Genomic DNA, 25601 nt, shown 5'->3' on the forward strand with positions numbered 1-25601 from the left:
CCCCGAGCGAGAGGCCCGGTGCACCGTTGCCATGGCAGCAGGCCGTTGGGAGCTGACTGGATAGGTAGGGTCGGTGTCTGGTTCCCGGCTGAGACTGCGCGGAGCCGGGCCGGCGGGACTGCAGAATGGGCTGAGGCTGAGGCGGCGGCGGCTGTCCGGACGAGGTCGACTGAGGGGCAAAGGGCGCGGCACTGGTCCAGGACTCTAAGACGCCTGGTTTGAGGAGCGGGTGGGACCGAGGTTTTCTTGGGCCCCAAGGCCTGACCTGTTGGCGACTGCAGCTTTGCGGGAACCTCATATTTGACGCGGGCATGACTGGACGTGTGGGGACCCCACTCATGATGAATAGGTGACATGTAGTGAGCGAATCTTAACTCTTGGTGGGACTGATCTTGACAGCAGGAAGCTCCCCAAGTTCTGGTGGGGGCCAGAGCCCCACAAGGACCCCTTACTGCCGAACTGGCAGTTCCCAAAGACAAACAGAATCTGTGAAAAGATTTCTACTTTTCCTGTTTCCGTATTTTTAAGTATAGGTTTATTGTGGAAATGCATTATCCGCCTTGAATAAATAAAGGTATAAATGTTTAACCTTCTTCCCCCCCCCCTTTCTTTTTATGAAGAAGAAGCTGGGCTTGAAAATGGAGATGTATGAAACCCTTGGAAAAGTGGGAGAGGGAAGTTATGGAACAGTCATGAAATGTAAACATAAGGATACTGGGCAGATAGTGGCCATTAAGGTATTTTATGAGAAACCAGAAAAGTCTGTCAACAAAATTGCAACGAGAGAAATAAAGTTGCTAAAGGTTTGCTTCTTTTGCCTTAATTGCTCTCTGTAAGTCAAAAGGGGAGTTGTTATGGAATAAAAAATTATATAATGAATATTTCAGTTAACATGTATTTGGACATATTAATAGAAAAACAAGTGTCATAGCTTACCTTACTGTGTACGTTTTGTAATTTTACAGTGATACTAGATATATGTTCTTATGTATAATGTAACAAAAGCTATGCCAAATATTGTGAAATAATTATTCAGAAATATCCAGGTATAATACTTAGTAGAATTGTCTGCTTTGTGCAGTGTTTTGTGCCAGATGCTGTGACTATAATGATGTAAAAGACAGTACCTGCTCTTCAGGACTTTTATTAATTAGAAAGACAAGAGAGCATATACAAATAATACTGACTATTAAGTGGCTGATAATAAAAGCCAAGTGATTAACACAAAGTCCTGTTGGGTAGGGAATGTTTCTTGGAGGAAATGGAACATGAATTTGGCCTTAAAGGGTATGTAGAATTTAGGAAAGAGGGAGAGACTGTTGTATTCCAGGTTAGGGGAACAGCATAAGCTCAGAGAGGCTGAAGGCAGGACAAAGAGCAGAGCAGAAAGGACAAAGTGCATTTGCCTGTAGAGTTTCTTATATGGAAATAGAAGGAGGTGATTTTAGAGAAGTAAGCTGGAGGTAGGTTTTAAAGTCTTGTCTTTTAGGCTAAGGAATCAAAACTTGATTTTGTGAGAGGTGCGAGGTTTTGAATTCAGAGTAAAGAAACTGTAAATATTAATCTAGCATTATTTTTTAGAATAGATTGGAGGACTGAGAAAGTAAAAATAGGGAGATCTGTTGTGTTTTTAATTCAGGAATCCTGTTAAATGTGAGGGTCCTTGCTAGAATGCAGCAATTTGAATGGAAAGTAGAGTTAGAACATAATATATTACTAAAGACATGAAAGTGTAGAAGGAAACAGAAGGGGAATCAAAGGTATCTTTGAGGTTCAGTGATTGCTACCATTGATGGAAATATGAAAGACCCAAAAGAGACATGGTTTGGGAACTAGTTCGGTTTTAGAAATGTTGAATTTGAGGTGACAGGAATACAGTGCAGTAAAGATGATAGGTAGGCGTTTAGAGGTGGAGAACAATAACAGGAGAGATCAGGGGACAAGATAGAATTTCATGTAGGTATGATTGGTCCACTTAGTGGAAAGACCTCAGGAGTGTAAAGAAAGGAGCATTAAGATTCATTGGCAATTGGGTACAAAACTAGTGATTTAAAAAATAAATATACATATGTATTTTGTTTATTGGCATTTATCTAGATGCTTTAAGGTTCATTGCCTAGATGTTTTTACATGTGATGAAGAAAACAGATACTGTTCTTGTTCTTTTTTATCTGATACAAAAGTAATATTCTTTCTTTGTAAGTCTATATTAGATATGATGGATCAATTTGCTTTCTAAATAGAAGAAATATATTAGGCATGTCTAGATTGTTGGAACTGCTCTATTTCTAGACAATGAAAAGGAAAGTTAAAGTCAGTAAAGATGTTATGATTTTGTGAGCGATACCTGTCCTTATCCTGATGACCTAAAGCATAATAATACTGTAAGGCAACTTGTGCACTGTAAGTGAAAATCTGACTAGAAGGAGACATTTTCCCAGGCAATATCTTTTGCTCTTTCTTCATCTTTGTTTCATTTAAGCTAATTATTTTTTGCTTCTTAATTGTTTTGTAAAAATAACCAATATGTGGCAAGAACACAGAGATGAATTTGAAAATGTACTATTACAACTATTATGCAAACTATTTAGAGATTGCTTAACTATTTTTTCGCATTGGCTTATTTCTTGTAGAATTTGTAGTTTCATCAGATCTAATTCCATGAGAGATTTCTTGGATTAGTTAACATTCTTAGTCTAAAAACACTGCCATAATGACTTAATTAGAACTAAAGTTTTATCTGCTGGAATTTCATTAAATAAATTACAGTTAGAGTAATTAGTGAGAATATCTGTAGAAAAGTTTTCTATTTATAAAGGAAAACAAAAGTAAACAAGCTGAAAAAGGATAATGGAGTATTTCTAGTGGTTTTATGGTTTATCTGAGAAAGTCACTGATTCCTTACCCCTGGATGGATGTTCCTTAATGCTTATTAACTTGCATTCATCCTTATCTGCTTTTGCCTTTAAAATTAAGACTGGTCAAGACACCAGTAATTTTCCTTAGTTGAAGGATTAATATTATAGTGTCTAAAGGCAGTCTTTTTTTTTTTTTTTGCTACTGCCAGCATGTTGTTGCTGCAGCACTCTGGCACCCCACCAACCAGGGAAATTGGATTGGGAGCAAAAATAGGAAAGGAATCCGGCATTATATTTTGGCATGTTTTTCTATTAGTCATGTCTTGAGGAATTTAGTCTATGTATTAGTACAGATAAGTAGAAAAATGGATGTTGTGCCATTGAAATAAAGGCAAACTTTTTTTCTTACAAGTATAGCTTTTTGATGAATCCAACATCAAAAATATACCCCTTAATTTTTAGCCAAATGAATAAATATTTTTGGTAATTTGAGAAAGTTAAATATTTGAGAATTGATTATAATTAAGTCAGTGTGTTAAAAAATAGAATTAGCAGCATAAAATGATAAACCTCTTTTGTTTTCTAAGCTGATACATGCCATTTTTGACATTTTGAAATTATCTTGACAGTGAGTGCTTAGCATTCTAAAAATGTGTTTGGTTGCTTAATAGAATATTACAGACAATGAACAAAAATGTACCCACAAATAATTGTATATTTATGTAGAGTTCCTATGGATATAAATTGGTATCTCACATATATGAAAAGTTTCTGGATATTTTGATACCCTTTTGTTACAGTGTGGTGAATTTATAACGTCCACCTGGAACTTATATTTTACTCTTGAGAGTTCAGGACAAATCTCAGAGAGTAATTAACTTCTATAAATTCAGATTACATGCTCAGTGGCACTGGAATCCATGCTCATTTGAAATCATAAGGACCTTTTAATCACAAACCAATTTAAAAGATAGGAAGATATCTCTTAGCAGAATACCAAGTTACATTTTAGTACATTAACTCTGAATTGTTTTAGTAGGCAACCAAATGTCAACTTGAAGTAAAGCAATACATCTCCCTCTGTTCTATAAATATTAATTATTAAATAAATTAACATTTAAAAAATAGGAATGTAAGCAAACCAGTTGAGAAATTTTTATTGAAATGCATGGAGGAAAAGAAGCAGAGAATATTTCTTCTTTTAAAAATTATATGGGTCTTATATGTGCAAATTATGGTGCATGAAATACTAAAAATCCATTTCTCTTGTTAATAGCAATTTCGTCATGAAAACCTGGTCAATCTGATTGAAGTTTTTAGACAGAAAAAGAAAATTCATTTGGTGTTTGAATTTATTGACCACACAGTATTAGATGAGTTACAACATTATTGTCATGGACTAGAGAGTAAACGACTTAGAAAATACCTCTTCCAGATTCTTCGAGCAATTGAATATCTTCACAATAATAATGTAAGTGCTTCTGGGACGAAGTGAGAGAGTGGCATTGACATATATACACTACCAAATGTAAAATAGATAGCTAGTGGGAAGCAGCCGCATAGCCCAGGGAGATCAGCTCAGTGCTTTGTGACCACCTAGAGGGGTGGGATAGGGAGGGTGGGAGAGAGATGCAAGAGGGAGGGGATATGGGGGTATATGTATACGTATAGCTGATTCACTTTGTTATACAGCAGAAACTAACACAACAGTGTAAAGCTATTATACTCCAATAAAGATGTTTAAAAAAATAATGTAAGTGCTTAAAAATAAGCCAAACTGTAGGATGAATATGAATTGTAAGTGCCCTTTAAACATTGTTCTGTTTTTATGAAAGTTGTTAAAATTATTTTTCTGGACAATATTAATTGACATCCTGAAAATGGAGAGATCAAGGGAGTTACTACCTTATAATTCAGTTGCAGAACCAAAAACGTATTGAACGCATAGTGTAACTATAGGGCAGACCAACTATGGGATGCTAAAGGAGGTATAGAGGAATCAACAGTCAACTGGGGCATCTTTTATTAATGAAAGTACATTAAAACATCGAAAGTCAAGCCAGCTCAGATGAAGGGAGGTTTGGAGGTAGGAACTGGAAACTAGGCCAGGGGAATGGCAGGAGAAGGTGGATGCCTTTAGGGAAAGAACAGAGAAATAAAGTGGCTGAGGGGTGTAGAGCCTTGTCATTTAAGTCAAGAAAGGAAAGAAGATCAACTTGATTTTTAGTGCTGCCTTTTAGCATTGTTTAGTTAATGTTTATCTCAGCAGGTTTTTATGGACATACTTTGTTCCCAACATGAGCTCTACTTTCTGTAAAGTTAGATGTATGTTTGTGAAATAACAGTACAAGCTTCAAAAATAGTTTTATTAGTAAGTGACATAGGCATAACATCTATATACCCTAGGCTTTTTCAGATACCTTAATTTCTAATTTGCTGTCTTGGTAATAGTGCATCTCATGTTGCAGCTTTGAAAAATGTGGTCGTGATAGCAACTGGAAATTCAGATTGTAATTTCCTTGCCGACTGGATCCATCGGGGGGCAGTATAATGTAATAGTTAAGAGCACACAGTCCTTGGAATCAGACTGTCCTGGATTTTCACCCACCAGCTTATGTATGGATAACCACACAACTTGTGGAGTTCACACTTGCACAATGAAAGATGGTAGCCCCATTACTCTGTGGCCCCAGGAAGTTATCTAACCTCTCTGAACTTCATTTTCCTCATCTGTAAAATGATACTATAGTACCTCACAGATTTTTTATAAAGATCAAATTAGGTAGTAGGTAGTGTTTAACACTAGGTGTGTTTTAAGTGCTCATTAAATAGTGCAGATAAGGAGTCAGGAATAGTTATATGTTATCTGTATCCCTATAGTGTCTTGCCTGTAGTAGACTTTAAAAATATTTGTTGAATAATGGGAGACACCAGTATGGTCTAGACTGAGAGTAGAAAACTTCAAAGAGGAGGTAAAACTAAAGTAACAATTTTGAACTTATATGGGTGTTTAAATTCAAGCACATAGGGAAACAACCCAAGTGTCTTATCAACAGATGATAGGTTTAGACAGATGATATATCTATATCTAAATAGATATATATATATAATATTATTAAGCCGTAAAAAGGATGAGGTATTGCCATTTGCAGCAACATGGATGGACCTAGAGAATATCATACTAAGTTAAATCAGAGAAAGACAAATATATGATATCACTTGTGTGTGGGATCTAAAAAGTAATACTAATGAATCTATATACAAAACAGAAACAGGCTCACAGACGTAGAAAACATACTATGGTTACCAAAGGGGAAAGGGAGGGAGGGATAAATTGGGAGTATGGGATTGACAGATAATAAACTACTATAAAATAGATAAACAACAAAGATTTACTATATAGCACAGGTAACTATATTCAATATCTTGTAATAACCTATAGTGGAAAATAATCTGAAAAAAAATATGTAACTGAATCACTTTGCTGTACATCTGAAACTAACACAATATTGTAAGTCAACAGTAGTTCACTAAAACAAACAAAAATGCCTTAATGGAATCCAAATGGAAAAAAATATAAATGATCTTAAAACTAACAAAGAAAGTGAATCAATAGTCAAAAAAATTGAAGGGGAATTCCCTGGTGGTCCAGTGGTTAGAACTCTGTGCTTTCACTGCCAAGGGCCAGGGTTCGATCCCTGGTCAGGGAACTAAGATGCCACAAGCTGCATGGTGCAGCGGAAAAAAAATTAAACAAAAATATTCAAGCATATGGAACAGAGTTATTATAAATCATTGTAATATGGAGTTCTATGTAGTTTTGGAGCATTTCACTACAAAATAAAGGAGAATTAAACTCACTGAATCCAAAGTCTGATAGTTCACACCATATACAAAAATTAAGTTGAAATGGATCAAAAACCTAAACATAAGAGCTAAAACTATAAAACTCAGAAGAAAACATAGGTGTAAATCTGTGTGTGATCATGTATTAATGCATCAAAAGCAATCAAAGAAAAAGACAAATTGGACTTCATGAAAATTAAAAACTTTGTGCATCAAAGGGCACCATCAAGAAAGTAAAAAGACAGTTCACGCAATGGGAGAAAATATTTGCAAATCATATATCTGTTAAGCAACTAGTATCCAGGATATATAAAATACAATTCAACATAAAAAGACAGCCCAATTTAAAAATGGGCAAAGGACTCAATAGACATTTCTCCAAAGAAGATATAAAAATGGCTGATAGCACATGAAATGATGCTCAATATCCTGAGTCATTATGGTAATGCATATCAAAATCACAATGAGGTACCATTTCACACCCAGTAGTCTAGCTGTAATTTAAAAAACAGACAAGAATGAATGCTGGCAAGGAAGTAGAGAAATTGGAACCCTCATACACTGCTGGTGGTAATGTAAAATGGTGCAGCTGCTATGGAAAACAGCTTGGCAGTTCCTCGAAAAGTTAAACATAGAATTACCATATGACCCAGCACATTTACTCCTAGGTATCTACCCAAGAGAATTGATAACATATGTTCACATAGAAACCTGCCCAGGAATGTTCATAGCAGCATTATTCAAAGTAGCCAAAAAGTGGAAACAACTCAAATGTATATTAGTTGATGAATGGATAAACGAAATGCGGTACAACCCTACAGTGGGATTTATTCAAACACAAAAAGGAATGAAGTACTGATACGTGCTACAAAATGAGTGAACCTTGAGAACATTATGTTGAATGAAAAAAGTCAAAATGCAAAAGACATAAGTATAAATTCCATTTAAATGAAAAATCCAGAATAGGCAAGTTTATATTTGTATATCTTCTTTAAAGAAATGTCTCTTCAAGTCCTTTGCCCATATTTAAATTGGATTATTTTTCTATTGTCGAGTTGTATTTTCTGTATTTTGGATACTAGATCCTTATCAGATACATGATTTGCAAATATTTTCTCCCGTTCTGTGGATTGCCTTTTTGCCTTTTCGATAGTGGTTTTTTAAAAAATCATTTCTTTCTCTTTATTGATATCCTTTATGTGGTGAGATGTGTTCATACTTTAGTTCTTTAGACATGGTTTCCTTTAACCTTGAACATATTTAAAATAGCCAATTATAGTCTTTGTCTAGTGGCTTCAATGTTTGGGCTTCTTCAGGGAAAGCTTCTTATTGACTGCTTTTTTTTTTTTCCTGTGCATGGCCATATTTGTTTCTTTGCACACCTATTTGAGGGGATTTTTTTGGACATTTGTGATTTTTTGTTGAAAACTGGACATTTAAAATAATATGTGTTAACTCTGGAAGTCAGAATTTCCCATCTCTCAGGGTTTGTAGTTTTTGCTATTTGTTTAGTTACTTTGCTGAACTAATTCTGTGAAGTCTGAATTCTTTATCACGTGTGACCACTAAAATCTCTGCTCAGTTAGTTTAGTGGTCAGCTAAGGTTTGGACAGAAATTTCCTTCAATTCTTGAAACCAGTAAATCTCTCAGCCATATTTACTGAGGGCTCTTTATCTGTGTTGGGCCATGTCTTCAATGTTCAGGCAGACAGTTTACAACTCTGCCTTAGCCTTACCTTCCTGCTTGTGTAGAACCTTAAAGTCTGCCAGTGTTGAGAGCTTAGGGACAATCTCAGGTCTTCCCTGGGTGTGTGCACAGCTGTGCATGTACCCTCCATGATTCTCAGGAATATGTTGGAACTTTTCAAACCCTTTACGGACATCTCACTCCCAGCCTTTCTTTCTTTCTTTTCTCTTGTTTTACACACATATTTTGTTTTAACTTAACATTATATCTTGGAGGTCACACCATGTCAGAATACAGAGAATGTCTTCAATTCTTTTTTACAGAAGAATCATAATAGTAATCAACATTTTTATGGCAGCATGCATGAGGCGCTATTTTAAACGTTTTCAGTGTTTTACAGATATTAAGGCATATGTACTATACTTCAAAACCACACTAGGAAATATGTATTTATTTCACCCCCATTTATAGATGAAGAAGCCATGTTTATGAATCTTGCCCCACTCTCACAATATCAAGCGGTAAAGTAGGGATTTGAACCTGTTAGTCTCACCACAATTTGTGCTTAAACTTTATAATACCTTTCAACTCCAGCCTTTCTTTTGTTTTTTAATTGAAGTATAGTTGATTTACAATGTTGCGACAATCTCTGCTGTGCAGCAAAGTGACTCAGTTATACGCATAGAGACATGCTTTTTTATATTCTTTTCCATTATGGTTTATCATGCAAGATATTGAATATAGTTCCCTGTGCTATACATTAGGACCTTGTTGTTTATCCATTCTAAACAGCCTTTCTTTTTAATTAAGTGTTTTGGTCAGCTTGTTGTTTGTCCTGTTATAGCTTCCTCAGGTGGCTATAATGTTATATAGTGGCTGCTAAGAAGGCTGATTGCTTGGGCCAGCTCTGAGTTAGGTCAGTAATGACAAGACTTCTAGTACGATTTTCCAGTGATCTGCCAGACATGTCAAATAATGACTATTACCTGGGGATGGCGCTTTGGAGGAGATACAGCCCTATTCTACTCCCTCTGGTGGCAGCTAGGCTGCTAGTTTTCACCATGATTTGGCGGGCTGTTGGTTTACAAAGCTACCAGAAGCTGGGGAGAGAGCAATAGAAATAGGACAAGCTAAGAATACTGCTGCATCACATGGTTAGTTTATGTTTCAACTTTTTAAAGAAACTACCAAACTTTTTCCAAAGTGGTTGTACCATTTTACATCCCCATCAACAATGTATTCCAGTTTTTCTGCATCCTCCTGTTATTGTCTTTTGATCATAGCTATTCCAGTGGGTGTGAAGTGGTATCTTTTTTTTTTTTTTTGAGTAGTAAAACTGTCTTTATTCACAGATGACATGATCATCTATGTAGGAGATTCTATGGAATCTACAACAAAGTTAAGAGAACTAACTTGTAAGTTTATCAAGGTTGTAGGATACAAATCAATATATTGAAATTAATTGTATTTCTGTGTATTAGCAACAAACAATCAGAAATTGAAATTAAAAATACCATTGTAACAGCATCAAAAATATAAAATACTTAGAGAAAATCTGACAAAAGATATATAAGACCTATACATTGAAAACTATTAAACATTGATGAGAGAAATTAAAGAAGATCTAGACACATAGAAAGAAATACTGTGTTTATAGAGGTCTCAGTGATTGTGGAAGACCAAGGAGGATGTTGTCAAAACACAGAATTTTAAAAGTTGGGATTTAGAGAGTGCTTGATTCTCAAGGATAGAGTTCTGCATGTAGTCATGGTGTTAGTTGTTAAAACGAGTGAGAACATTAGGACATCAGCTGAGTGAATCTTTCTCCCCCATGTTTAGAGCACTGAGGAGGAGGGTGATGGATGTGTAGTAGGCAGAATGTGTGAAGTGGTATCTTAACGTGCTTTTCCATGTTTATTTTTTCTCATGTTATATCCTCAGATCTTGGTATAGTGCCTGGCATATAGTAGTCACTCAATAAAAGTTGTAGAAGTAAAACAGGACTAATATAGTTTTATAGATGTCTCCTTTAAGGTGACTCATTACCCTAAATTAATTATTTGGCCATTTAGGAGGAAGAGTGAGGCAGAACAAGAGCCATCCCCAAAGGCTTATAGCAGCAAGTTGTATAAAAAAGGAAAGATCCCAGATTTCTGTCACCAAGATATTTTCACTCGTGTCATGATACTTTTCTGGTGACAAGAATATGCTTAATACATTTGATAAAGGTTTTAAATGCCTTCTTTGTTTTAGGCATTGTACTGGGCCCTGGGGATATAGCCTGAACAAAACAGACATACATCTTGCCCTCATGGAACTTACAGGCTAACGGGAGTGACAAAAAAGTAAATAGGCAATTAATAATAAGCATGACAAATGCTGTGAAGGGGGAAGTGCAGAATAATGTGAGAACATATAGAAGGAACATCTAATAGAAACATCTCAGCTGAGACCTGAGGAAATAGTTGGCCAAGCAAAGTGTTCTAGGAGGTTAGAACAGCATCAGCAAATGCAAAAAATAATGACACAAACCTGGAGAATTGGGAAGCTAATATTCAATAGGCTAGCGAAGGGACATTTAGAATGTGAGCAGAGACCAAATCCTATAAGGCCTTACCAGCCATTTCACGTAGCTTCAAATTTGTCCTGTCGGGTAGGGAATCCTTGAAGGAGTGACATAATCATACATGTGATTTTAAAATAGTACTGTGATTTCACTGTGGACAATGGATTGGAGGGGATTAGAGTGAATTCAGGCAGACCATTTGGTAAGCTAGTAATTTTGATGAGAGAACTGAGGGAACTTGAACTAGGAAGAGAAGTAGACAGGTTGAGAGAGTATGGAACCTGAGGGAGAAAAGTGCCTTGATTTCTGGCTTGAGCCATGGAATCTATGTTGGTTCCATTTGCTGAGCTAAAGGACTGTTGAGAACAAATGAGTTTGGGAGAAAAGATGATGCGTTTAGTTTTGGATTTGCTGAGTTTGTGGGATGTGTGGTTCAGCCCTGTGGGACTTCTTGTGGACTTCCATTCCTTGTGGAAACCAGGAAAGATAGAAATAGAAATACGGAAGTCATCAGTTTGTGGATAGTTACTAAGGCTGTAATAGTAGGTGAGATTGAGATGGAACAGCCAATAGATGGGAAGAAGCCCAAAAGAATATGGTGTTCCCATAACCAAGTGAAGAAAGTGCTAAAAAAAAAAAAAAGAAAAGTAGTTGAGATTGTGCAGGAAACAAGATGTAAGAGAAGAGAAGCCTAAGACCAGAACCCTACATTTATGGACAGAGAGAGAAAAAGGAACTGCCATAGGAGGAGACTGGGGAATTTTAGGTCCCAGAAGTCAGGAATGGAAGACTGGTTGATATCTTTTACACTAAGATACCAAGTAAGATACGTATTGAGGGGTGTGTGTTGGATGTAGCAACGAGGATGTTGATGACTTTGGCTAGGGCAGTTTGAATGTGGGAGCAGAAGACAGATTGCATTACCTTGAGGAGTGAATGAGTGGTCAGACAGAAAGTGAAGACTGAGTAAAAATAATGTCTTCGAGAAGTTTAGCTGCGAAGGAAATGAGAGAAAGAGCAGTACTTGGAGTGTGACATGGGGTTAAAGGAAAGTTAAACTTTTTCCATTAAGTTCTTTTAATTACTTTTCCTTTTACGAATGTGATTTACCTTTTCAGTATTATGTCTGTTTTCTTGGCTTTGTTTGGAGATGATGGATGGGGCAAGAACTGAAAGTATATAACTATTTAGCTTTTGCATTGTGTACTTAATCATTTGCATTTGGTAAGAAAATAGCTTTCCTGTCTTAATTAGCTAGATTTTCTCTATGTAATTGTTGAGAGATTTTCTAGATAATGAAACCTCATTTTAATCTATTGCATCTTCTGTTTGTTTTTAGATCATTCATCGAGATATAAAACCTGAGAATATTTTAGTATCCCAGTCAGGAATTACTAAACTCTGTGATTTTGGTTTTGCACGAACGCTAGCAGCTCCTGGAGACATTTATACGGACTATGTGGCCACACGCTGGTATAGAGCTCCAGAATTAGTATTAAAAGATACATCTTATGGAAAGTAAGTATATTTGGGAATCCTGCTTGGCCTTTCCTAGCCGTCTCTTTTTTTCCCTTGGTGTATCTGTCACCCATACTACTGACACCCTCTGCCTTCTGCATCTGGGTTTGGGCTAGAAAAGGGACACCCCAAAATAGAGCAGAGAGACCCTAGGCACCTGCCCTGCTATTGACGTTACCATGCTTGCCCTCTGGGGCTGAGTGGCCGCAGCCCCAGAAGACCTATGCAGTCACCCCTCAGGCTGTATCCATGCTTGCTTTAAGCTGTGCCCCACTCTTAACAGAGTTGCCTCCTCTGCTTATCTGTAGGCTCTACATTTATTATACTCTGCCAGTGTTACCACAGGATCTGCCAGATTTCCTGCTTCTTGAATACGGCACAATCTTTGCAAAGACTGGCAAATCATTTTTAAATTGAACTGTTCTAGATGCCTCAAAAAGTAGAAAGGTCTCAGTCTATTGTGAAACAGTATAGGAAACAACAATCTAATAAACAAATAAGGAATCTTGAAGAACAAAGGGACCAAGTTGTACAACTGAATACAAGAAATGGGAGTGGGGATAATTCTCACATGCTTTTCCTAGAAACCATTGTTCTGTTATTATAATAATGTCTAACGTCGGGGCTTCCCTGGTGGTGCAGTGGTTAAGAATCCGCCTGCCAATACAGGGAACACGGGTTCAAGCCCTGGTCCGGGAAGATCCCACATGCCGCAGAGCAACTAAGCCTGTGCACCACAATTACTGAGCCTGTGCTCTAGAGCCTGTGAGCCACAACTACTGAGCCCACGTGCCACACTACTGAAGCCCACACTCCTAGAGCCTGTGCTCTGCAACAAGAGAAGCCACCGCCATGAGAAGCCCATGCATGGCCATGAAGAGTAGCCCTCGCTCACTGCAACTAGAGAGAAAGCCCACGCGCAGCAACAAAGACCCAATGCAGCCATAAATAAGTAAATAAATAAATTTATTTTTTTAAAAATCTAATATCATTAAGTACTTATTTTAAAGCTAGAAACTGTTCTAAATGCTTTACATGCATTAAATTATCTAATTTTCACAACAACCCTCTGATGAAGGTGCTAGTATTTTATCCCCATTTCAAATAAGACGACACACTAAGGCAGGTAGTGAGTAAGACACTAAAAAAGTAAGAAAGTGAGTAAGTTTACTAAGAAAAGTAAACTAATTTACCCAAAGTCTATCCAGGGTATGTTTTCAACTGTACTTATCACTGATACCGTATGCAGACCACCTCTGTGCCTCAGTTACTTTATCTGTATAATGGAAATAATAATGGAACCAGTTTCATAGGTTTATTGTGAGGATTAAATGATTTAATGAATGAGAAAAATGAAAAAGCAGTAAATGCTCAATCAATGTAGCCTCTGTAAGATCTCTCCCAGTTTTACCCTGTTTGTGATATTTACTTAAATTCCTTTCCTGATGTACCCCCTTATTCCTATCCCTTGCCCCCCAAATCATATCCTTCTCTAAATCCTGTTGTACATTATATGTAGATTTTGTGCCAGTTAATATTTAATATGGCCTAGTTCTATCTACCTCTTTTTAAAATATTCTTCTTGCTGAAAGATAAATTCCTTGAGGATAGGTGTAATCTCTTGTATTCTAGAGAGCCACAATTGATGCCTTGTATATAGTCAGTTTGGATTCTAATGCAAGGCTTCACACTGAGTTTGAAATAAATTTGCTAGTGAGTTTTTAAAACATGTTAAATTTTAACATCTTTACATTTTAAAACATGTAAAATAAAACACAGATACAAGAAAAGCTCACACAACAAATGTATACTTCCATCACCAGATGGAAAAATAGAGTTTTGCAGGCTACCCCAGAAAACCCTCTATGTGCCCTATTCCACTTACAATACTCTTTCTAACCTCAAAAGTAGCCATGATATTGACTTTAAAAAAAAATTTTATTTATTTATTTTTGGCTGTGTTGGGTCTTCATGGCTGCGCACGGGCTTTCTCTACTTGCAGTGAGCGGGCGCTACTCTTCATTGCAGTGCACGGGCTTCTCATTGCAGTGGCTTCTCTTGTTGCAGAGCACAGGCTCTAGGCGCATGGGCTCAGTAGTTGTGGCTCACAGGCTCTAGAGCGCAGGCTCAGTAGTTGTGGCGTACAGGCTTCACTGCTCCACGGCATGTGGGATCTTCCCGGACCAGGCTCGAACCTGTGTCCCCTGCCTTGGCAGGCAGATTCTTAACCACTGCGCCACCAGGAAAGTCCCTTGACTTTTATTATAATCAGTTTCTTGCATTTTTAATAGTTTTATTACACAAAAGTGTATCTACTTAGTTTAATCTAGCCTTTTTAAATGACAGCTCTTTTAAAGATATGATTCACATACCATACAATTGACAGATTTAAAGTGTACAATTCAGTGGTTTTTAGTATATTTAGAGTCATGCAACCATTACCACGTTCAATTTTAGAACATTTTCATCACCCCAAAAAGAAATCCTGTGCTCATTAGCAGTCACTCCCCATTTCCTCCCAACCCTTCCAGGCCTAGGCAAACACCAATCTACTTTCATTTTCTCTGGATTTGCCTATTCTGGACATTTCATATAAGTGGAGTTATGCAATATCTGGTCCTTTGGGACTGATTTATCTCACTTAACTATTTTCAAGATTCATCCGTGTTGCAGCATGTATCGGTACTTTATCTTTTTTGGCTGTATAATATCCATTTTATGGTTATACCACATTTTATTTACCCATTCATTAGTTGATGGACATTTTGATTGTTTCCACTTTTTGGCTATTATGAATAATACTGCTGTGAACATTTGTATACACATTTTACTGTGGACATGTGTCTTTATTTCTTTTGGGTATGTACCTAGGATTTGAAATTGTGGGTCATATGGTAACTCCATGTCGAATTTTTTTTTGTTTTTATTTTTTGCGGTACGCGGGTCTCTCACTGTCGTGGCCTCTCCCGTTGCGGAGCACAGGCTCTGGACGCGCAGGCTCAGCGGCCATGGCTCACAGGCCCAGCCACTCCGCGGCATGTGGGATCTTCCCGGACCGGGGCATGAACCCGTGTCCCCTGCATCAGCAGGCGGACTCTGAACCACTGTGCCACCAGGGAAGCCCCATGTCGAGTTTTTTAAGGAAATGCCGGACTGTTTTTCAAAGTGTCTGCATCATTTTATTTTCCCACCAGCAGAGTATGAGGGTTACAAATTTCTCCACATCCTCACCAAGACTTGTTATTATCTGACTTTTGGATTCTGGTTATCCTAATGGGTGTGAAGTGGTATCTCATTATGGGTTTAATTTGCATTTCTTTGATGACTAATGATTGTTGAACTTCATTGTTGATCTTTTATGTGCTTATTGGACATTTATATATCTTCCTTGGAGAAATGTTTGTTCAGATCCATAGCCCATTTTTAAATTACATTGGCTTTTATTATTAAATTGGAAGAATTCTTCATACTCTAGATACAGATTCCTTATCAGGTATATATTTGCAAGTATTTTCTCTCACTCTGTAGCTGTCTCTTCATTTTCTTAATTGTGTCTTTTGTCACACAAATTTTTTTATTTTGATGAAGTCCATTCTATCTGTTTTTTCCATTTGTTGCCTATGCTTTTGGTGTCATATTTAAGAATCCTTTGCCAAATCCAAGGTTGTGAAGATTTACCCCTCTGTTTTGTTTTAAGGGGTTTATACTTCTAGTTCTTACATTTAAGTATTTCATCTGTTTTGAGTTAATTTTTAATTAAATGTGAAGTTAATTTAATTAATTTAAATGAAGTTAATTTAATTAACCTCATTCTTTTGCATGTGTTTAGCCAGTTGTTCCAGCACCATTTGTTGGAGAGATGATTTTTTTCCCCTATTAAATGGTCATGGCACCCTTGATGAAAATCAGATGGTTTATTTATGGACTTCTGATTCTGTTCCATTGATCTGTATCTCTATCCTTGTTCTAGAACCACACTGTCTTGATTACCATTGCTTTGTAGCTAGTTTGAAATCAGGAAGTGTGAGTGCTGCAACTTTGTTCTTCTTTTTTAAGATTGTTTTGGCTGTTACGGGACCCTTGCAATTCCATGTGAATTTTAGGATCAGATTTATCAATTTTGTGGGGTTTTTGGCCAATAAGACAGCTAGGATTCTGATAGGGATTGCATATCTATAAATCAGTTTGGAGAATATTGCTGTCTTAATGTTAAGTCTGCTCATCTATGAACATAAGATGTTTTCAGATCTTTAATTTCTTTCAACAATGCTTTATAGCTTTTGGCACATACATTTTACATTTTTTCATGGTAAGGCATTTTATTTTAAATATAGCAGTGTGTACATGTCAATCCCAAACTCCCAATATATCCCTCCCCACCACCCTTTCACCTGGTAACCACAAGTTCCTTCTCTTAGCCTGTGAGTCTGTTTTGTAAATAAGTTCAATTGTACCATTTTTTTTAGATTCCACATATACGCGATATCATGATATTTGTCTTTCTCTGTCTGATTTACTTCACTTAGTATGATAATATTCAGGTCCATCCATGTTGCTGCAAATGGCATTATTTCATTCTTTTTAATGGCTGAGTAATATTCCACTATATATATGTACCATATCTTCTTTATCCATTCATCTGTTGATAGACATTTATGTCTTCCATGTCTTGGGTATTGTAAACAGTGCTGCAATGAACACTGGGGTGCATGTATCCTTTCAAACCATGTTTTTCTCTGGGTGTATGCCCAAGAGTGGGATTGTTGGATCATATGGTAGCTCTATTTTTAGTTTTTTAAGGAACCTCCATACTGTTCTCCATAGTGACTTTACCAATTTACATTCCCACTAATAGTGTAGGAGGGTTCCCTTTCCTCTACACCCTCTCCAGCATTTATGTTTGTCGACTTTTTGATGATGGCCATTCTGACTGGTGTGAGGTGATATCTCATTGTAGTTTTGATGTGCATTTCTCTAATAATTAATGATGTTGAGCATCTTTTCATGTGCCTGTTGGCTATCTGTATGTCTTCTTTGGAGAAATGTCTCTTTAGGTCTTCCACCCATTTTCTGATTGGGTTTTCTGTTTTTCTGGTATTGAGCTGCATGAGATGTTTATAAATTTTGGAGACTAATCCCTTGTCGGTTGCATCATTTGCAAATATTTTCTCTCATTCTGTGGGTTGTCTTTTTGTTTTGTTTATGGTTTTCTTTGCTAGGCGAAAGCTTTTGAGTTTAATTAGGCCACATTTGTTACATTTTACATTATTTTGTTAAATTTATTCCTAAGTATTTTATTCTTTTATTTTTTATTTTCTTTTCTTTTTTTTTTTGCGGTATGCGGGCCTCTCACTGTTGTGGCCTCTCCCGTTGCGGAGCACAGGCTCTGGATGCGCAGGCTCAGCGGCCATGGCTCACGGGCCCAGCCGCTCCACGGCATGTGGGATCTTCCCAGACCGGGGCACGAACCCGTGTCCCCTGCATCAGCAGGCGGACTGTCAACCACTGCGCCACCAGGGAAGCCCTCTTTTATTTTTTTAATTAAAAAAATTTTTTTATTTTTGGCCACACAGCATGGCATGTGTGATCTTAGTTCCCTGACCAGGGATCGAACCCACATCCCCTGCAGTGGAAGTGCAGAGTCTTAACCACTGGACCGCCAGGAGAGTCCCAGTATTTTATTCTTTTTGATGCTAGTGTAAATCAAATTTTCTTAATTTCATTTTCAGATTGTTCATTGCAAGTATAAAAGAATTCAAGGGATTTTTGTGTATTGATCTTGTATCTTGCAACCTTGCTGAACTTATTAGTTCTAATAATTGTTTAGTGGATTTATACTTTCTGTATAAAAGGTCATTATCTTTGGGTAGAGATAATTTTACTTCTTTTCTGGTCTGGATGCCTTCCATTTCTTTTTCCTGCCTAATTTCTTTAACCAGAACCTCCAGCCCAATGTTGAATAGAAGTGGTAAGAGCAGACATCCTTGTCTTATTCCAAATCTTAGGAGAAAAACTCCCCATCTTTTCACTATTAAGTATGATGTTAGCTGTGGGTTTTTCATAGGTACCCTTTGTTGTGTTGACAAAGTTTCCTTTTAATTCCTAGTTTATTGAAGGTTTTTATCATGGAAGGGTATTGGTCAAATGCTTTTTCTGCACCTGCTGAGATGATCATGTGAATTTTCGTTTTTTAATCTATTGATATAATGTATTACATTAATTGATTTTTCCATGTTGAGCTAACCTGTGTTCCTGGGATAAATCCCACTTAATCATGGTGTATAATTCTTTTTATATGTTGCTAGATTCAATTTGCTAGTATTTTGTTGAGAATTTTTGTGTCCATATGTGTACAAGATATTGGTGTGTAGTTTTCTTTTCTAGTGATGTTTTTGTCTGATTTTGGTATCACGATAATACTGGTTTCTAAAAAGGAGTTGGGAACTGTTCATACTTCTTCTATTTTTTGAAAAGTTTGTGAAGAATTCACATGATCATCTTCTTTAAATGTTTGGTGGAATTCAGTAGTGAAGCCCTCTGGGCCTGTGCTTTCCTTTGTGTGTAGCTTTTTTTTTTTTTTGCTGTACGCGGGCCGCCCACTGTTGTGGCCTCTCCCGTTGCGGAGCACAGGCTCCGGACGCGCAGGCTCAGCGGCCATGGCTCACGGGCCCAGCCGCTCCGCGGCATGCGGGATCCTCCCGGACCGGGGCACGAACCCGCGTCCCCTGCATCGGCAGGCGGACTCTCAACCACCGCGCCACCAGGGAAGCCCTGTGTGTAGCTTTTGATTACTGATTCAGAATTTTCACTTGCTATGGGTTTATTTAGATTGTCTTTTTATTTTTTATTTTTCTGACTGCACCACACAGCATGTGGGATCTTAGTTCCCCAACCAGGGACCATACTCGTGCCCCTTGCAGTGGAAGCATGGAGTCTTAACCAATGGGCCACCAAGGAAGTACCTGTTGACTTCTTCCTGAACCAATTTCAGTAGTTTGTGTTTTTCTCAGAAACTATCCTTTAATCTGAATTCTCTAATTTGTTGGTATACAGTTATTCATTGTATTTTAAAAATATTTTATTTATTTATTTATTTGGTTGTGCCAGGTCTTAGTTGCAGCAGGCAGACTCCTTAGTTGAGGCTCACCGGCTCCTAAGTTGTGGCATGCGAACTCTTAGTTGGGGCATGCATGTGGGATATAGTTCCCTGACCAGGGATCGAACCCAGGCCCCCTTCATTGGGAGCTCGGAGTCTTAACCACTGCGCCACCAGGGAAGTCCCTGTTCATTGTATTTTTTGATAGTACTTTTTATGTTTGTAAAGTTGGTAGTCGTGTTACTTCTTTCATTTCTGATTCCAGTAATTTGAGTCTTCACTCTTTTTTTCTTAGTCATTCTAGCTAAATGTCGATTCTGTTGATTTTTACAGAGAACCATCTTTTGCTTTCATTGATTTTCTCTATTTTAAAAAATTCTGTTACATTAGTTTTCACTCTAATCTAATCTAATAATGTTCCTTCCTTCTGGTTGCTGTAGTTTCAGTTTGCTCTGTTTTTTCCAGTGTCTTATAATGGAAGGTTAGGTTGTAGATTTAATATCTGTCTTAATTCTTTTTTAAAAAAATTAATTTTATTGAAGGGTATTTGATTTACAATGTTGTGTTAATTTCTGCTGTACAGCAAAGTGATTCAGTTATATTGATACATGGATATATATTCTTTTTCATATTGTTTTCTATTATGGTTTCTTACAGAATATTGAATATAGTTCCCTGGGCTATACAGTACCACCTTGTTGTGTATCCATTCTATATATAATAGTTTGCATCTGCTCATCCCAAACTCCCAATCCATCCCTCCCCCACCCCACCAGCCTCTTTGGCAGCCACAAGTCTGTTCTCTATAACCTGTGAGTCTGTTTCTGTTTCTGTTTCATAGGTAAGTTGATTTATGTCATATTTTAGATTCCACATATAAGGGATGTCATGTGGTGTCTGTCTTTCTCTTTCTAACTTACTTCACTAGTGTGATAATCTCTAGGTCCATCTGTGTTGCTGCAAATGGCATTATTTCATTCTTTTTTATGGCTGAGTAGTATTCCATTGTATATGTATACCACATCTTTATCCATTCATCTGTCAATGGACATTTAAGTTGTTTCCATGTCTTGGCTATTGTATATAGTGCTGCTGTGTAGATAGGGATAGGTGTGTTGTCTGTCTTAATTCTTAATATAGGCATTTATAGTTGTAAATTTCTCTCTAAGCACTGCTTTACCTACATACCCTAAATTTTGTTTTGTTTCTTCATTTTCATTCATCTCAAAGTATTTTCTGTTTTCCCTTTTGATTTCTTCTTTGATACATTTGTTATTTAGTAATGTGTCATTTCCCAAATTTTCCTGCTACTTATATCTAATTGTATTCTATTGTGATAGGAGAATATACTTTGTATCATTTCTGTCTTTTTAAATTTATTGAGGTTTGTTTATGGCCTACCATATAGTCTATCTTGGTGAATGTTCCATGTGACTTGAGAGAATGTGTATTCTGTTATTGGATGAAGTATCCAATAGATGTCTATTAGGTCTAACTGGTTTATAGTATTATTCAAGTCTTCTATTTCCTTGTTGATCTTCTGTCCAGTTGTTCTCAACATGTTTATATTGTTACAGCTTTCTGATGAATTGACACTTTTATCATTATAACATTGTCTCTAGTAACATTTTCTGTTTGAAGTCTACTTTGTCCAGTTTTCTTGTGCTTGTTGTTTGCATGATGTAGCTTTTTCATTCCTTTTACTTTCAAGCTGTTTGTATCTTTGAATAAATGTGTAAAATTTATTAAATGTGTCTCCTGTAAACAGCATATAGTTGAATTATGTTTTTTTGAAATTCAGGCTGACAATCTCTGCCTTTTAAGTAGATTGTTGAATCTATTCACATTTAATGTTATTAGTGATATAGTTGGATTTACACCTGCTTTTTTTTAATATATCCTTTTTTAAAAAAAATAAATTTATTTATGTATTTATTTTATTTTTGGCTGTGTTGGGTCTTTGTTGCTGTGCACGGGCTTTCTCTAGTTGTGGCGAGCGGGGGCTACTCTTCATTGTGGTGCGCGGACTTCTCATTGCGGTGGATTCTCTTGTTGTGGAGCACAGGCTCTAGGCACGCGGGCTTCAGTAGTTGTGGCATGTGGGCTCAGTAGTTGTGGCTTGCGGGCTCTAGAGCACAGGCTCAGTAGTTGTGACACACAGGCTTAGTTGCTCCACGGCATGTGGGATGTTCCCAGACGAGGGCTCGAACCTGTGTCCCCTGCATTGGCAGGCAGATTCTTAACCACTGCACCACCAGGGAAGTCCACACATCTGCTTTATTTCTTTATTTGTGTCTCATGTCCTTTTTGTTCCTCTGTTCCCATTTTACTGCTTTCCTTTTTCGTTAAGTGAATATCTTGTAATGTATCAATTCAATTTCTTTTTTTCTTTTTTTTTTTTTTTTTTGGCCACGCTGTGCGGCATGTGGGAATCTTAGCTCCCCAACCAGGGTTTGAACCTGTGCCCCCTGCATTGGAAGTGTGGAGTCTTACCCATTGGAGAGCCAGGGAAGTCCCTCAATTCAATTTCTTTAATGATTTTTTTTTTTACTATAGGTTTTGGAGATTTGTTTAGTGGTGGCTCTAGTGTTTATTATGTGCACCTTAAATTATCATAATCAGCTTCAGATTTATATTAGCTTAATTCCAGTGATATATACATAGAAAACTTACTCCTATATAGCTTTATTCCCTTTTCTGTCTTTTTGTGGTATTTTTGCTGTGTATAATAATTTATTAATGTTACAAACCCCAAAATACCTTGTTGTCATTATTACTTTATAATCTATAGTAATTTCCTTAGCCAAAACAGTTTTGCTCTCTCTTACCTCCTTTTTGCTGTTATTGGCAAATAATGTTACACATACATTACATTTCTATATGTTATAGGCCCAACAATATACTATATGCATAGTATTTTATACAATTGCTTTTAAAATAAATCAAGAGAATAAAAGAGGAAAATAGGAATTTATACTGTCTTTTTTTCTTCCGGTTTTATTGAGATGTAATCGACGTACAGCACTACATAAGTTTAAGGTATACAGCATAATGATTTGACTCACATACATCATGAAATGATTATCACAGTAAGTTTGGTAAACATCTATCATCTCACATAGATACAAAATGAAGGAAGTAGAAACTAATTTTTCTGTGTGATGAGAATTCTTAAGATTTACTCTCTTACAACTTTTATATGTAACATACAGCAGTGTTAATTATATTTATCATTATCCCTTGTACTTATTTATCTTATATCTGGAAGTTTATACTTTTTGACTACCTTCATCCATTTTACCCTCCCCCCACATCCCCCTGCCTCTGCTGTAACCACAAATCTAATCTCGTTTTCTATGAGTTTGTTTGTTTCTAAAGTATTGGGTTGGCCAAAAAGTTCGTTCGGGTTTTTCCATAACATCTTACAGAAAAACCCGAACGAACTTTTTGGCCAACCCAATGTAATTGACCTATAACCCTCTGTGATTTGATATTTCTATACATTTCAAATAATCACCACGATAAATTTAGTTATGATATGTCATCATACAAAAATATTACATAGTTACTATGTTCACCATACTGTATGTTTCATCCCTTTGGCGCATTTATTTTGTAACTGGAAGTTTGTACCTTTTAACTCCCCTCACCTAGTTCTCTTCCCCCACCCACTTCCCCTCTGGCAACCACATGTTTGTTCTCTATATCTATAATTCTGTTTCTGTTTTGCTATGTTTGTTCATTTGTCTTATTTTTTAAATTCCATATATAAGCGATATCATACAGTATTTGTCTTTCTCTGTCTGAATTATTTCACTTAGCATACCATCTAGGTCCATCCGTGTTGTCGCAAATGGCAAAATTTCATTCTTTTTTATGGTTAAGTAATGTACAGTCTCTTATAATAACATAAGTACCTTTACTTGGGCTCATTGTTTTTTGTGTGGACTTGAATTACTGTCTGGGGTCACTTGTTTTTAGCCTGAAAAACTTCCTTTAGTATTTCCTGTTACACAGGTGTGCTGGTAACAGATTCTCTTAGTTTTTGTTTATCTGGGGAAGTCTTTTATTTCACCTTCATTTTTAAAAGATAACTTTGCTGGATATAAGATTTTTAGTTAATAATTTTTTCTTCGAGCAGCTTGAATATGTTGTACCACTGCCTTCTGGCCTAGATTGTTTTTTTTTAATATTTATTTATTTTTATTTATCTGTTTTGGCTGTGCTGGGTCTTAGTTGCAGCATGCAAGATCTCCTTAGTTGCGGCATGTGGACCCTTGGTTATATCGTATAAACTCTTACTTGCAGCATGCATGCAGGGTCTAGTTCCCCGACCAGGGATCGAACCCAGGCCCCCTGCACTGAGAGTGTGGAGTCTTACCCAGTGAACCACCAGGGAAGTCCCCGGCCTAGATTGTTTTTATTGGGAAGTCAACTGTTAATCTTAAGGAGATTCCTCTGTAAGTGATGAATTATTTTTCTCTTGCTGTTTTGAAGTTTTTCTCCACATTCACCCAGGACTTAGCCTCAAGAACAGGTAACTGGGGGAAATATGAGAAATACTGAAGTTTTCCTCTTGGGAATAAAGCCCTTTGACTGGGAGCTAGGGAAAAAGGAAGCCTGAAGTTCTTGGCTGGAACTGTGTAGGGTAGTGTCTTTGCCTTACTGAGCTAGAGTGGAGGAGGGAGAGAGTGATCTTGATTCAAATACCACAGACTCATCTTTTTAAACAAATTTTCATAGATTTTCTCTTTTTTAAAATATTTAATTAATTAATTAGGTTGCGCCAGGTTTTAGTTGCGACACTTGGGTTCCTTAATTGCGGCTTGCCAGCTCCTTAGTTGGGCATGTGAACTCTTAGTTGCAGCATGCATGTGGGATCTAGTTCCCTGACCAGGGATTGAACCTGGGCCCCCTGCATTGGGAGCTTGGAGTCTTAACCACTGTGCCACCAGGGAAGTCCCTTCATAGATTTTCTTGAATAGATTTTTCTTCATTTGCTGTTTGCCCTTAGGACTATTTCTAGAGGTTTTAATTGTTGTGGGTTTTCTTCCATAATTTTCAGCAGTTTCACTGGAGAGTAGGTCAGCAGATCTCCAAGTTCTTCCTCCATGTGATTCTTTTTAATCCTCCTCTTATTCCTGCATGTTATCCTAGGATTTATTCATACTTCAGATAATGGGGGAGCCCATTAAGATTAGCACTGCAGTGACAATCAACTATATGTATTTTGTCTCCTATTGCTCTTTGAAAGGCCTGCCTAGATAATTCTTTACAGTTCTGCAGATAATGCCTTACCTTACCAAAGTGAACTGTGAAAGTTCAGAACAAGCTGGGAAAAAGTGAATGTATTTGTGTAGGAGTGTTTTTAGTGCCTCTGTCAGAAGTGGAGGAGGTGAGTAAGAATTTCATACTGTAGGGAGAGTGCCTAAAAATAATTTACTTAAAACTTTGAAGGCAATAAGTTGGTCTTAATTTTAGTGTTTCTCACTAAAACTTATAAATTTCTATTAAGTTCTTTTTTTTCTTTACTTTTTTCTTATTGGAGTATAACTGCTTTACAATGTTGTGTTAGTTTCTGCTGTAAGTTCTTAAAACTTGTGAAGTAAGCAAGCTTTTAAGTTCCTATTATCCAGTTTTTGTTGTAATGTGGGCTTAACAAATTGTACACACCACAGTTAAGTCATTTGTTCCTTAAAATCATTATCTAGCAATACACACAGACACACATCTTCCTTTTAAACAGAAATAGGAACATACTATATATATTGTATAGAATCTTGCTTTTTTTCTCTCTTTTAATTTTTTAAATTAATATACTTTACTTTTTTAGAGCAGTTTTATGTTTATAGAAAAATTGAACAGAAAGTACAGGGTTTCCCTATATGCCCTTTACCCCCACCCCCACAGCACAGTTTCCCTATTATTAACATCTAACATTAGTTTGGTACATTTGTTAGAATTGATAAACCAATATTTATACATTATCATTAATTAAAGTCCATAGTTTATATTAATATTCAGTCTTTG

The 25601-nt window shown here is 36.8% G+C and overlaps 1 protein-coding gene across 2 annotated transcripts in view; it reads left to right on the forward strand.

Moving 5' to 3' along the window:
* Positions 1-323: 323 nt before the first annotated feature.
* CDKL3 (cyclin dependent kinase like 3) overlaps positions 324-25601 on the forward strand; it is a gene marked incomplete at its 3' end in the record, with an annotated part of 39309 nt that continues 14031 nt past the window's right edge. For both annotated transcript variants that reach the window (XM_082835598.1, XM_082835597.1), the window contains exons 1-3: positions 324-803; positions 4135-4329; positions 12297-12475. In XM_082835598.1, coding sequence (XP_082691724.1) covers positions 615-803; positions 4135-4329; positions 12297-12475 — 563 coding nt within the window. In that variant the 5' untranslated portion in view covers positions 324-614. The remainder of the gene's footprint in view (positions 804-4134; positions 4330-12296; positions 12476-25601) is intronic.

Source organism: Leucopleurus acutus, assembly GCF_964270905.1.
Source record: "Leucopleurus acutus genome assembly, chromosome: 3".
NCBI classification, from domain to species: Eukaryota; Metazoa; Chordata; class Mammalia; order Artiodactyla; family Delphinidae; genus Leucopleurus; species Leucopleurus acutus.